General features: G+C 40.6%; 1 protein-coding gene across 3 annotated transcripts in view; it reads right to left on the bottom strand.

Annotated features, from left to right (window-relative positions):
* nrxn2a (neurexin 2a) overlaps nt 1–13,839 on the bottom strand; it is a 390,641-nt gene that overhangs the window by 121,593 nt on the left and 255,209 nt on the right. Inside the window, exon 1 of one of the 3 annotated variants that reach the window (XM_082141010.1) lies at nt 1,360–2,905. The exons of the other annotated variants lie outside the window; for them this stretch is intronic. Coding sequence (XP_081997136.1) covers nt 1,360–1,663 — 304 coding nt within the window. The 5' untranslated portion in view covers nt 1,664–2,905. Of the gene's footprint in view, nt 1–1,359; nt 2,906–13,839 lie in introns of those variants that run through there. 3 annotated transcript variants of the gene reach the window in all.

The raw sequence follows: 13,839 nt of genomic DNA, 5'->3' as shown, positions 1-13,839 counted from the left end.
GTTTGAGGAATAGCAAAGGCAAGTGTCTGTCAAACTTAAAAAAAAGTTGAACAGCCTTGTGCGACTAATAACATCTGTATTTGACTTCATTTTAAATATATAGTACACTATCTTTCAAAAGTTTTGGGGCGGTAAGATTAATATTAATGCTTTTGAAATAAGTTTCTTATTTTCGACCAAAATTTTCGCATGTTAAGAAATAAATATGTCAATCACGTTTACACACTGCCTCTTAAACTCTGATTTTCTGTGTTTTTTGCATCCGTAGCAAGCATTTTGAGAGGTGTTTTGACAATTCAGAGCCATCGAATGTGAATTCGAAAAAAACACATACGAAAATTTTTGACTCAGTGTGCAAGGACCTTAAGGCTGCATTTATAAGATCAAAAATAGAGTAAAGCCGTTATATTGTGAAATATTATTACAATTTAAAATAACTGAAAATAACAAACTGAATTTTCAGTAGCCATTACTCCAGTCTTCAAAAAAATCTTCAGAAATCATTCTAATCATTCACTTGGTGATCAGCAAGCATTTCTTGTTATTATATAAACACAGACACACATGCATGCTTGTTAGAAAAAAGTTTTTGTTAGTAAAAGAGATTTTATTGTCATTTACTGGGTTGTTAATCTCCCACCGTTTGTTTAAAGATGATTAAAATAACAGTAGAAATCAGCATCAGCATCATTATTGATTGGTTATTACAATTATTCTTTTTTTAATAATCTGTTCATCTCAAAAAATGGTGGCAGAATGACATCCAAATAAATCACAACACAAGCTCTGACCTATCATAGGAGATGCAGGACCTAAAGCATAATCCAAAAAGCACAAAAATAAATGCTTTAGCAGCTAGAAACTCCAGCAGGTGATTCAAACCTGTAGCACAGGCCAGCTATTCGAATGTGAGGATTATCACTGGAAAATGACACGCTTATTGGACACTCAACATATGCTAGAGCTCAGCAAAGACAGGTTGTCAATGCTGCACACAATCTTTGATTGACACAGGTGTCAAAAAAGATGCCTGACAAGGAGCAGTGGCGAGGCAGGACATGAAAGGAAGCACATCTGGCCCACACTTTTATCCATCAAACCCATCCTTCTTCTGAAACTGCAGTGAGTGCAAAGAGCACAAGGCCACTCCCCATGCGATCTATTAAGGCACAGATCAAAGCGCGCACGTGACGTACTAAGCGAATCTCAGGGCATGCACACACATTTCAGTGTGCTGTATCAACAGCCTGCTTTCCAGTGGAATAATTCTCCTTAATCAAATCAAAGCTTTTTAGAACCACTGGGTCTAAGCAACCCGGTCGATAAAGAGGAAATGCTGAATAAATGGTGAGGGCTTACCGTGGCCTCCTCTCGTGAGGAAGGGCATCCTGTTGATGTTGATGGGTATGGTACCATGCTTGTTATGGAAGTGATGGACATGGTGTGTGGTGCTCAGGCTGGAAGACACACGGGCACTGGCTGTTCTGTCCGGCACCGAGGCCAATAAGGCCAGAGATAATGCAAGTCTCCACAAAGAGCCAAGGCCTAGCCAGCTGCCTCTGCCACACTCCCAGCCCAGCAACACCACCTCAAGCTTGGGGCAAGAAGGCCCGGCGTAGGCCCTTCCACACCCCATTTGTCCCACCCGTTGGAAAGAGTACATCTCAGAGAGCGGTGCCCATGTCAATCATTATCCACGGGTCAAGTAAATAATGCAGAAGAAAACAATGCTACCCAAAGCCAAGAGGCTTTCACAGTAGGTTTCCAAAAAGACGATAAAATCCTCAAAAAGAAGAAATTCCTTTCAAGTATGGCTTCAAAAAACCAAAGGGGAAAAAAAAACAAATGGCCTGTTCCTCCTGGCTTTTATGCTTGATGACCATCAAACCCCCCCCCCCAAAAAAACCAAAAAAACCAAAACAAGGAAGCTTGTCTGCAAAGAGAAGGAGGGCAGGCTCAATCGAGTCGATAGTCATCTGCGCTGCAACTCCCAAAAGCGTTCTAATCACGGCCGCATGAATCAATATTTCTGGATGCAGATTTTGCGACTTAATTGAAGAGAGGAAAAAATGCTCCAGGTGGAAGAGATGCCGGGAGGCGTCTCCCTTTGAGTTTCCAGCCTCAGGTACGGCTTACACGGCTATTTAGACCACTCTCCCTCAGAGGGCAGCTCCTCTATCACGCAAGAGGAGATAAGAGACATCCCGGTGGCTAATGGATTATTCTAATACTGATTAAAAGATGACAGGAAACAGAGAAAGGAGGAAACAGACCGAATGAGACTGACCCGGGCGTGACGGAGAGCTCACGTTTCCTTTTCACAGACGGAGAGAAAAAGAGACTTCTGCTGCAGCATGGTAGAGGGAAAAATCAGCAAATAAATAAATAAAGCCAGCTGCAGACGCAGCGCAAAGCTTCTCCGCTGTGTGCTCCCTCTAGAAGTGGAAGACCTGGAGCGGAGCTGGATCAGTTTTCCAGCACCATCCTAGATCACTCTCTTGGATTCTTGTCTCTGCCTCTGATGCGAACACCGTATCGATTAGCACTGCATTTTATCCCTCTCTTCTCTTCTTCCTCCCCCTTTCCGATAGGCATTCACTTGCTAATGTGCTTAGTCTGACAGTGTTACCAGCAAAATGCCCCTCACAGCCGAAGTGTGGACGACCAAAATCCGTACGTGCGCCGCTGTGCTGAAATGCATGCTAATTCAATTAAGCTCCTTGCGATCCTCGATAGCTCTTCTCCCGGGATTGACAGGACAGAGAGCAAAGACTGAGAAAAAAAAACCCCAGAAACAACAAGCGTTGCTTGCCGCAAGCGTGAGGTGCAAGACGCGCGGTCCTCTTTCTGGATGCTCAACCAGAAACTGCTACAGAGATGGAGAGAGAGAGAGAGAGAGAGAGAGAGAGAGAGAGAGAGAGAGAGAGAGAAGGAGAGGAGAGCGGTGCAGTGTGTGACTGAGGAAGAGAGAAAGAGAAGGGAGGGGTGCGCAGGGAGCGGGCGATCGTAGTGCATAAGCACAAATGCAGACATAGAAAGAAGCCAAAAGATGGAGAAGAAAAAGGAATCAGTTGCACGGCAAAGACGCAACCAGGAATACAAATTCAGAGTGCAGCGCACGCTCACCACAGCCTCTGAAACCCACCAGCCCCACACTGCAGAACTTGACCAGTGAAGATGCTGTTTATTCCAGCAGTGATAAATAAAACTGCTGAAGAACGAGAGAGTTTTAAAAAGGTGTTTTTGCATTTTGCAAGCGGTCTATTTTCAGCAAATGTGGAAATCACACTCAGGAAATCTGAAAAGTCTTGCTGGTGCCAGATGCAACCCACCCCCCTGCAACCAAGATAGCAGTAGTTGGTTCCCCGATCTTGATGAATAATTTAGTACCAGGCAAAATTTGACGGCAAATGTCTGCCACTGTCTTTCTCTCACATTTTCAAAAACAGTTCAATTCCACACTCATTTATTTAGGTTGTTCTATTAAAATATGTGTTTATTCATACAGAATCATTTACTACCTACAAAGGGTCCGACAGATATTCAAATTAATTCACATGAGTTTGACTAAAGGCTCATGAGATCAAATTGTGGAGTTTTGTGACGCAAACATGTTAGATTTGAGACAATATTACAAACTAAAACATCTACTAACATACTCCTAAATTCTGGCGAAAATTACTTTCAATAGACACACACACACACACACACACACACACACACACACACACACACACACACACACACACACATACACACACACACACACACACACACACACACACATACACACACACACACACACATTTTAGTGCTGCCAAATCGATTAAACGCGATTAATTGGATCCAACATAAAAGTTTGTGTTTATATAATATAATAATATATTATAATATATTATAATATATATATATTAGTGCTGGGCAATGATACAAATTTTTAATCGCGATTAATCGCATGATTTTCTTGCGATTAATCGCATTGTTACGAGCAAAATTTAATAATGAATTCTAAAGTAGTGTATATAGCAGATCTAAATGTACTGCTATATACACAAAAGTGCAATAACATGTGGTTTGCAAAAACTTTAAACAAATAGCCCAATGTGCTTTTACCAGCAGTATTCCCTTTACACAGTAGCAATAAAATATTTCTTGTAAATCTCAACTTAAACATCAATGTAATCAAATCAAATATTAAACCAAAGCTATTTGCCACTGCCAGGGCATTACCTTTTATCTAGCTTGTTAAACAAGGTGACCATCAGAGTCCTGTTTTCTTGTGTTTTTTTTTCTTTTTCTGAACAGCTATCAACAGGTATCTTTCATCAGGGAGCAGCAGAAACAGTCAGTGTTCAGTAGCAAGTTGCCCTGTTACTGTGCGTTCACACCAAACGCGAATAGCGCATCAAATTCGCGTCTAGTTGGACCGCGCCGCGCTAAACGCCTCATTCGCGCCGCAGGACCTTGCATTGACTTTAACATTGAAATCACTCGCGCCAGACACTCTATTCGCGTTTGGTAGAGTGAGGAGAAGTGGTCGAGCACAAGGTGCAGCGACAAGCGAGTGCGTTCCCGTGAAACTGTCGCGGTTGTGCGCACACGCCCGCCCACTGCCGAAGTTGAATTGTCTTGATCTTTTTGTAAACGACGTGCCGCACTAATCATTGGAAGAGAGACTGATCCTCGCTGTTTGTGAGTTTCCTGAATCTAAATAGTTATCAGGACATCAACAGGAGGGAATTCACATGGCAGAGCATCCCGGTGAGCAACGGACTTTCAAAATAATAATAGGCTAAACTGCGTTAACGTGCGATAAAAAAATTGTCGGCGTTAATTAATAAATGCGTTAACGCGATAATAACGCGTTAACTTGCCCAGCCCTAATATACATATATATATATATATATATACATATATATATATATATATATATATATATATATATTGCTTCGTATACCACAGATTCTGTAGTTAAATGTGTGTATATCAATGAATTCCAAACATTCGTAAATAGGGCACGCTCATTCATTATTAGCCTAATCCCTGCTCATGTCCAGGAATGCTGTGGAATCTTCTGGACTTCCTTCTCGGGTTTGGCTCCAGTATATTGCATAAATGCTAAAGAGACTAATTGGCCATATGCCTAGCAATAAATATTCAATTATCGTGTGTCCACCAAAGCATTTTTAGCCAGCTAAAATATGCCTGGTGCTCTTCTGAAAACGGCCAACTGGTGGTGCTTGAAACCGCTTTGCAAGTGCAGCGTTTTTACAGCTGAGATACTTCGGTTGATATGTTACAGAATATCCATGGCAGTAATGTGTTAATAGTATGTAATTTTAAAGGATATTACTGAATATAAAAATGCAGTAACAAGCAATATTAACTTCTCCATTGTTGTTCAGTTGTTGTACAAGTAGGATGATTGGTCGGTGTAGTATTTGTCCCGCCCCACCTCCACTGTGATTGGATGGCTGGGTAGACCCAAAGTTGAACAGTAAAAAAAAAAAAAAAAAAAAAAAAAAGATAGGGCAAATCAACTCAAGATAGGGCAAATCAACTTATTATGGTATATAGTGCATCAAAATGCAATGTCATCAGTTTGCCTAAATTAGAACACAGAATGTTCAGATGTGTTATGCACCATTTACACATAGTAGGGAGCTGGTGTAAATTTCTGTCGTACCAACTAACATTTTGAAAATATGAACATTTTCGTGAATTTACGTCAGAGCGGTTTGACGAATGATTTACTGTACACAAATTTAAATTCTGCTCGTGTTTCATGAATGAGGCCCAATGTCTTGTTCTGTGTGTTTTGTAAATATATACGGAATATGCATACACATAAATACAGCCAAGTCATCTTTATTTCTATAGCGCTTTATAAGATTGTTAAAAATACAATACAATACAATACAGATTGTTTCAAAGCAGCTTCACAATATTAACAAGTTCACTCTGCTGTAATGCAGCTCTACCAAGCCAATAGTGCCATTATACAGCTCAAGTCAGTTGTTGTGTTGATTCAATTTAGTTCAATAACTGTAAAGTTCATCAATTGTGCAACAATTGTGCATACATACTATATAAATAGTGTATTTGTGCACATACAGGTGTGTGTGAGTGCTATAACAAACTCCTGTGCACACTGAACAAGCAAAATACACAAGATAGTAATATTTTACACTTGTCATATCCGTGTGCAGTTTGCAGTGGTGGAAAGAGTACAAAAAAAATTGTACTTAAGTAAAAGTATTGCTACTTAAGTAATAATTTACTTGAGTACAAGTACTGAAAAATAATATGACAAGTAATAATAATAATAATAATAATAATTCATTACATTTATATAGCGCTTTTCTCGGCACTCAAAGCGCTTTACATAGAAGGGGGGAATCTCCTCAACCTCAAGTAAGAGTAAATAAGTAGTTTGCTTAAAAACTACTCAAGTAACTACTTTACAAAGTACTTTAGTATTATTTTTCAATTTTTACCCAAAATGGGGAGATGATAGCGATATGGAGCGATAAACACTCATGTTATATCTGTTTCATTCATACTGGAAGCCCAGTACTGATTTCATACCTCGTGCAGAAAGTCCACAAGTGAGATTCATAGAAGATCTAAGACTTTTTCTATGTACACAAAAGGCCTATTTCACTCAAATATTGTTCATAAATCTGTCTAAATCTGTGTTAATGAGCACTTCTCCTTTGCCGAGATAATCCATCCACCTCACAGCTGTGGCATATCAAGATGCTGATTAGACAGCATGATTATTGCACAGGTGTGCCTTAGGCTGGCCACAAAAAAATGGCCACTCTATAAAATGCAGTTTTATCACACAGCACAATGCCACAGATGTCACAAGTTTTGAGGGAGCAGGCATTTGGCATGCTGACTGCAGGAATGTCCACCAGAGCTGTTTCCCGTGAATTGAATGTTCATTTCTCTACCATAAGCCAAAGGCGTTTCAGAGAATTTGGCAGTACATCCAACCAGCCCCACAACCGCAGACCACATGTAACCACACCAGCCCAGGACCTCCGCATCCAGCATCTTCATCTCCAAGATCGTCTCAGACCAGCCACCTGGACAGCTGCTGCAACAATCGGTTTGCATAACCAAAGAATTTCTGCACAATCTGTCAGAAACCGTCTCAGGGAAGCTCATCTGCATGCTTGTCGTCCTCATCGGGGTCTCAACCTGACTGCAGTTCGTCATCGTAACCGACTTGAGTGGGCAAATGCTCACATTCGATGTGTCTGGCACTTTGGAGAGGTTTCCCTTTACAGATGAATAACGGTTTTCACTGTACAGGGCAGATGGCAGACAGCATGTAGGGCGTTGTGTGGGTGAGCGGTTTGCTGATGTCAACGTTGTGGATCGAGTGGCCCATGGTGGCAGTGGGGTTATGGCATGGGCAGGCGTATGTTATGGACAATGAACACAGGTGCATTTTATTGATGGCATTTTAAATGCACAGAGATACCGTGACGAGATCCTGAGGCCCATTGTTGTGCCATTCATCCACGACCATCACCTCATGTTGCAGCATGATAATGCACGGCCCCATGTTGCAAGGATCTGTACTCAATTCCTGGAAGCTGAAAACATCCCAATTCTTGCATGGCCAGCATACTCACCAGACATGTCACCCATTGAGCATGTTTGGGATGCTCTGAATCGGCGTACACGACAGCGTGTTCCAGGTCCTGCCAATATCCAGCAACTTCGCACAGCCATTGAAGAGGAGTGGACCAACATTCCACAGGCCACAATCAACAATCTGATCAACTCTATGCGAAGGAGATGTGTTGCACTGTGTGAGGCAAATGGTTGTCACACCAGATACTGACTGGTTTTCGGACCCCCCCGGACCCCCTCAATACAGTAAAACTGCACATTTTAGAGTGGCCTTTTATTGTGGCCAGCCTAAGGCACACCTGTGCAATAATCATGCTGTCTAATCAGCATCTTGATATACCACACCTGTGAGGTGGATTGATTATCTTGGCAAAGGAGAAGTGCTCACTAACACAGATTTAGACAGATTTGTGAAAAATATTTGAAAGAAATAGGCCTTTTGTGTACATAGAAAAAAGTCTTAGATCTTTGAGTTCAGCTCATGAAAAATGGGGGCAAAAACAAAAGTGTTGCGTTTATAATTTTGTTCAGTGTAATAGAAGAGGAGCTTCAGTTTGTTGCACAGCCCTATTTGTTTAAACCGCGAGAGGCGTCTAAGTTTACAATCCTCCTACAGCCTAAGTCATACATGTGTCACGGGTTACTCTTGTGGCGCAATTTGCGTAGTATGCGTAGGGTCGTCTGGCGGAAGCTAGTTATTTTAGATTATAAAGTTATAAATATTGGTATTTTTCTTACAAAAACCCATGGCTTCGCTTCCGAAGGCCTTTATTAAACCACTGGAGCCGTGCAGAGTATTTTTTTTAATCATGAATGGATGCACTTTTTTTTGCACATTTTTTTATATAACTCCAACTGTATTTGTCTGAAAGAAGAATGTCATGTACACCTAGGAGGACTTGAGGGTGAGTAAATCATGGGCTAATTTAAATGTTGGGTGAACTAACACTTTAATGCAGTGCTAATCAACATAGCCTGTATGATAGAATTTAATCAAATAATATATTCTCACTTTGTGTTAAGAAGCAACATGAAACCACAGAAGTAATTTCAAACACACCTGACATGTATTGTGATTTTGGAGCAAAACATGATATTAAACTCATAAAGTAAGCAAACTTGTTCTAAGCAAACATACAAGCTTTCCCTGTTGTCAAGAGCAATTGTTTTATTACTAATTTTGAAAAGTAAGTCCAGGTAAGATCATTTGAATGTTTTCATTTGAATCATTTCATAATTGAAAGCAAAGAAGGTTAAGTGAGAGGTCCGATAAAAAAAGAGAGAGATGTACAACAGTATGAATAAAAAAGTGCCAGTAAAAAAAAAAATAATTCAGCTCTGTACATTTAGTTTAACCGTATTGTTAAAGAAGGCAAGCTTTACCATTCAATTGAACTGTCTATGTTTTTAAGACACTTACATTCTTCTTGCTCCGTCCATGCAATAACTGTGTCTATGTTATGAGCCAAGTTTTTCAACTGCTTAGTGCTCTGGTATTGGTATATTGTCTGGTATATTGGTATATCTGGTATATTATCAATGGGATGACCCATTTCAGGAGTTGCCATAATTAAAATTTTAAATCAGAATATGAACATAGCTCACTTACATTCACTAAAATATTGAAACGTTAGCGATACTGATTCAAAACACGAGCGCCAGTGATTGAACGTCAAAGCGCGGTTTGAAGTCCCCGGCCCACAGCCGAACTGGATGGTTGGTTTTGCACCCGAGTCAGACCTGTCAGTTATTGGCTGAAGCGTTTCAGACCTGTCTGTTATTGGCTGAAGCGCAGGGCTCCACCGCAGTAGTTTGAAAAGTGTCTGTCAAATGTCAGCTCGCCCTGTTGCTCTGTCGGCACCTTTGTCAAAGTACTTTGTACTTTTGGTGAAAAATAAAATGTAGCGAAGTTGAATACTTTATTTTTATAAGTAAAAGTACCACAATTTAATTATACTCAATAAAGTAGAATTTTTTTTAAAATCTACTCAAGTACTGTAACGACTTGGCTAATCATTTAAGAGTTAAATAGTTTCGAATAAAGTGTTTGTTTTTGCAAGATATGTGTGATGCTAGCAGATAGATAGATGGATAGATGTAGACACCCAAATGACTTACAGCTCTTGGTATAATGGTAAGAATTAATGGAGGGTATCGTGCCTCTGCATGATGCTAACCAGTAAAATAATGCTAAATGACAAGTATGTTATGGCTATGACGTAGCTAAAACTTCTTGTTTCGATTGGAAATCTATTAAAGCACCAATGAAAACTGTACTTGCCCGGTGTTACTGGTAAAAGTTTTTGATCTGTAAAAATATATGGACACTACAAATGCTGATCGTTCCATCAAAGTATGTGAGAAAGAGAGATAGAGAGAGAAGGACTGAATCTATGCTCCATACATCAGATAAATCACCCAGGATAGAGATCTCAGTTGGGATTGCCTTGCCGGTTGAAAGGACGTGTGTGGAAAAAAAGGCTGAACAGCAAAGAGCCAGAGCCACCTTTCATGGTGACAGGAGGAGAGAAGCAGGTCATTACTCAGACACAGGGAGGGAGCGAGGGGGGCTGACTGCCGCCAATGAGCTGGGTTGATTGAACAGAATGGAGAAGAGGAGGGGGCAACTCTGTGTCATGGCAAACAGTGGCCAAGTCTGTAAATCTACAACGTCGGGTGCGGCTAACGGCCATAGTTAGCCACACTGTCGACTCTGCTCAAATGAACATGGCTCGTCGAGATTTAGCCCCGGGGCAGGCCGAGAGAGATGCCCGTCCCACTGTAATCGATTCTCATTTCTCTGCAGACCGAGAGCTGGAGATACACAGGAGATAACCTTGAGATCAGGTGACACGCAAAAACATCCATACCAAAGGATCTGTAATGCAGCGTCGAAAAATAATCAATGATGGTAGTCGCCATTTTCTATGTAGAGGTGGAGAGATACATGCAGCTCCGGTTGCGTAATGAAGCCTAGATAACCTCAAAGACTGATGATGATGAAGGCTGAAGTGGAATTAGGGCGCCGGTAATTCATAAGAGGTGTCATCAATTGTCAGTGTGGTGGATTGGGGACATTCTCCTCAGCGGCGATGATATCTTCATGAGGGTTCTCAGAGATGAAAGACTGGTATTAATCAATTTGCCAACCCTGGGGTTGCTCAGCACGATAAGAGACGATGATATCTGGGCTGCGCGCACTTTGGGTGCGAGGCGTCCCTGAGTTTAACCATCTTCCACCAGTCAGTCTAAGCTATTGGCCATCTCCTCTGCACACAGCATGCTGGCCGACTCAGAGTCGCATGCGATAAAGGTGCTCACCAGGAGGCGAAGCACCAATCATGTCCATTGTGTTGGCTTCACAACCTGAAAAACGTATGGTATTAGAACACGCTGCTGTTAGCAGACTAGATGGAATAAATAAAATGGCCCACTGTCCACTCTTACCAACGCATATATGTAATACGTGTAATATTCACAAAAAAAATACCATAAATGCTTGTCATTACATTTGAAAGTACACCATGGGCCCTATCATGCGGCAGGCGCGACGCAAGCGTTTTTTACTAGTTTCAGCCCGACACAGTTATCATTTTCACGTCCTGCGCCACGTTGTTTAAATAGCAAATGTATTTGCGCCGACCTGGGCGTGCTGGTCTGAAAACGAGGTGTGTTCGGGCGCATTGTTGGCACGTTGCTAATTTGAGGCAACTGAAATAGACTGCGCCATTGACCAACTGAAACCTGGACTAAGGTCAATGGCGCATTATTTTTTTGTTATTTAAAGGGCGCATTAGTAATATGTGCCTATAGGCGAGTCCACAACGCGCGTACACTCTGCTTATTACACACACTGGGATGCGCAGCAGCACACAAAGATGCCAAATATTAAAAGTAAAAGGATTACAAATTTAAAAGATTCAGATTGTGTACATAAAGATATGGTGGAATCCGGCTTGTCCCGTAGATAGTCTGTTTGCGCGCTTTAACCTTGCGCATGAGCTGATCCGTTTGCTCTCTGGAGACGCGTTCAGTCTTTCCGCTTGCCAATTCCGCCATGTAAATAGCAATCCACCATGGCGTGAGCACAACTGGCTTTTAAAGTGAATGGGAGATGAGACTCTGGTTGGTTTATTGCACATTACGCCCAAAACACAACGATTACTCATTAAGAGAATAGAGACAACCCTTTTAGACCATGCGCCACGCGCACAGACCATTTTTCTCGTCGTTAAACTAGCAAAAGTGGATTCGGACACGTCCTAAGTGCACTTGCGCCCTCTGCTTTAGACCATGTGCTTAGATCGTTAAAATAGGGCCCCATATTTCAAAGACAATAGAAGTAATTATGAAATTGATATCAAATTTAAAGGTGTATTAAGTCCTACTTAAAAACACTCTTAAGTTAAACTAATTGCAGTTAATATAAATTTAAACTATACTACATAAAATTGTAAATAACAAACATTACATTCAGTTTATTCTTTTAGAGTATAATATTCAGTAAAAAGTACTCTTTTAAAAAGCATGATAAAGTGTACTTTTTTTTCACAAGGGGCGGCATGAGGGTGAGTACATGATGACAGAACTTTCATTTTTAGATGTTCATTTCATTTAAAATACTTTAATATGCAGAGACAACTGTAACCAAGCCATTTGTACTGTCGGTTGATTTCGTCAACAAAGCAAAAACTGCAACATTAGCTTAACCAATCGCTTTTGGGAGAGGACTATCTGTTTGCCCAAACAATGAAAGAGGGAGGGAGTGTTTGGGAAACCTGCTTTTGCAATTCCACTTCCTGACAATAGCGGCACAGAATTGACTCACTTCACCTTTAAATGCTGTCGCCCACGTTAGCACAGCTTTTTTTGTTTATGCTGACACGCTAATGACTAGCTTATTGTAACATTCCCTGTTGGTCTGGTGGATCGATCTCAGACGCTATTGAAGAGCCTAGTTTATTCCTTAATATTGTGTAATTTGTGATAAAAACCAACAGTGTAATGAGTGTGTGGGGATAAACAACAGGAAGAGAAACATCATCTGCACTTTCCTGCATCCTGAGCATTTCCACCCAAGACATTTGTGTAGTAGCCCTCGGGGAAGATGAGGCCGGATTAATAATGGCAGTTTTGGTATAATTACTCATAATGCCTGCCTCCTCTGGAACTAATGGCCCGCGGTTGAGATATCTGCTGGATTTAATTCAACTTAAAGTGACAGCACCTCACATTGCTCTTTAGGGGAAGGGAAGAAGCCCAGTGTGAATACACGCCTGGCTGCACCTAAACGCACTCATCCAAAACCACTGCGGTGCAAAGATCGTTTGACAGGTTAAGAAGATTGCATTGCCTTTTAATCTGGCCATGGTAAGTTTGTGTTTGAGATTTCTGCCATTTCAAAGGATTCTGTTCTAAAATCAGATATTATGTCTTGATTTATGAAAACGCAGACTATATTTTTCCTTTGTCTGCGGCACAAAAGATAAAAGGAAGGTATTAAGAACTCAGGAAATGGCACGAGTGCCATCTACGAGTGGATTCTCTCTTATCAGAACAAATTCTGCCTGAGCCAGTTCTGCTCTTGTCCGCTGAGAGTATATTAAAGCAAACAATATTAAACCAATAGGATCTGGATCCTAGGACCTTAAAGCACATATATATGGTATAAAAGATGTGAGATCCAAAGCATATGAAATTCTCCCTTAAGGTAATATAAAACAGAACAGAACAGAACAGAACAGATCAGAATAGAATATAGATTATTTTTGCTGCTTCCTAAGATACCTTGTTTTGGCTAAATTCTAAGGCAGTATGACAAATCCTTCATAGATCAGCCAATCCCAAAATGCACTGCAACTCACTCTGTAAGATGGTGGATGAGGTGAGAAAAAAAAAAGATTACAAGTAAACATCTTTTCACATGTGTGTGCACTACTGTTCAAAAGTTTGGGGTTAGTAAGATTTTTCTAAGAGATTAATACTTTTAGTAAGGATGCATTAATTTGACTAAAAGTGATATTTAAGACACCAATTATTTCACAAAAGATTTATTTTAAATGTGCTTATTTTGAACATTATTTTCATCAAAAATACTGAAAAATGTATTAAATATTAATCAGCACATCGGTTTTCAACATTGATAATAATAAGAAATGTTTCTTGAGCAGCAAATCAGCATATTTGAAT

The sequence above is a fragment of the Leuciscus leuciscus genome (assembly GCF_965113295.1).
Source record: "Leuciscus leuciscus genome assembly, chromosome: 16".
In the NCBI taxonomy this organism is placed as follows: Eukaryota; Metazoa; Chordata; class Actinopteri; order Cypriniformes; family Leuciscidae; genus Leuciscus; species Leuciscus leuciscus.
The sequence above is the reverse complement of the archived record's forward strand: the minus strand, read 5'-3'. Positions and strand labels throughout refer to the sequence as shown.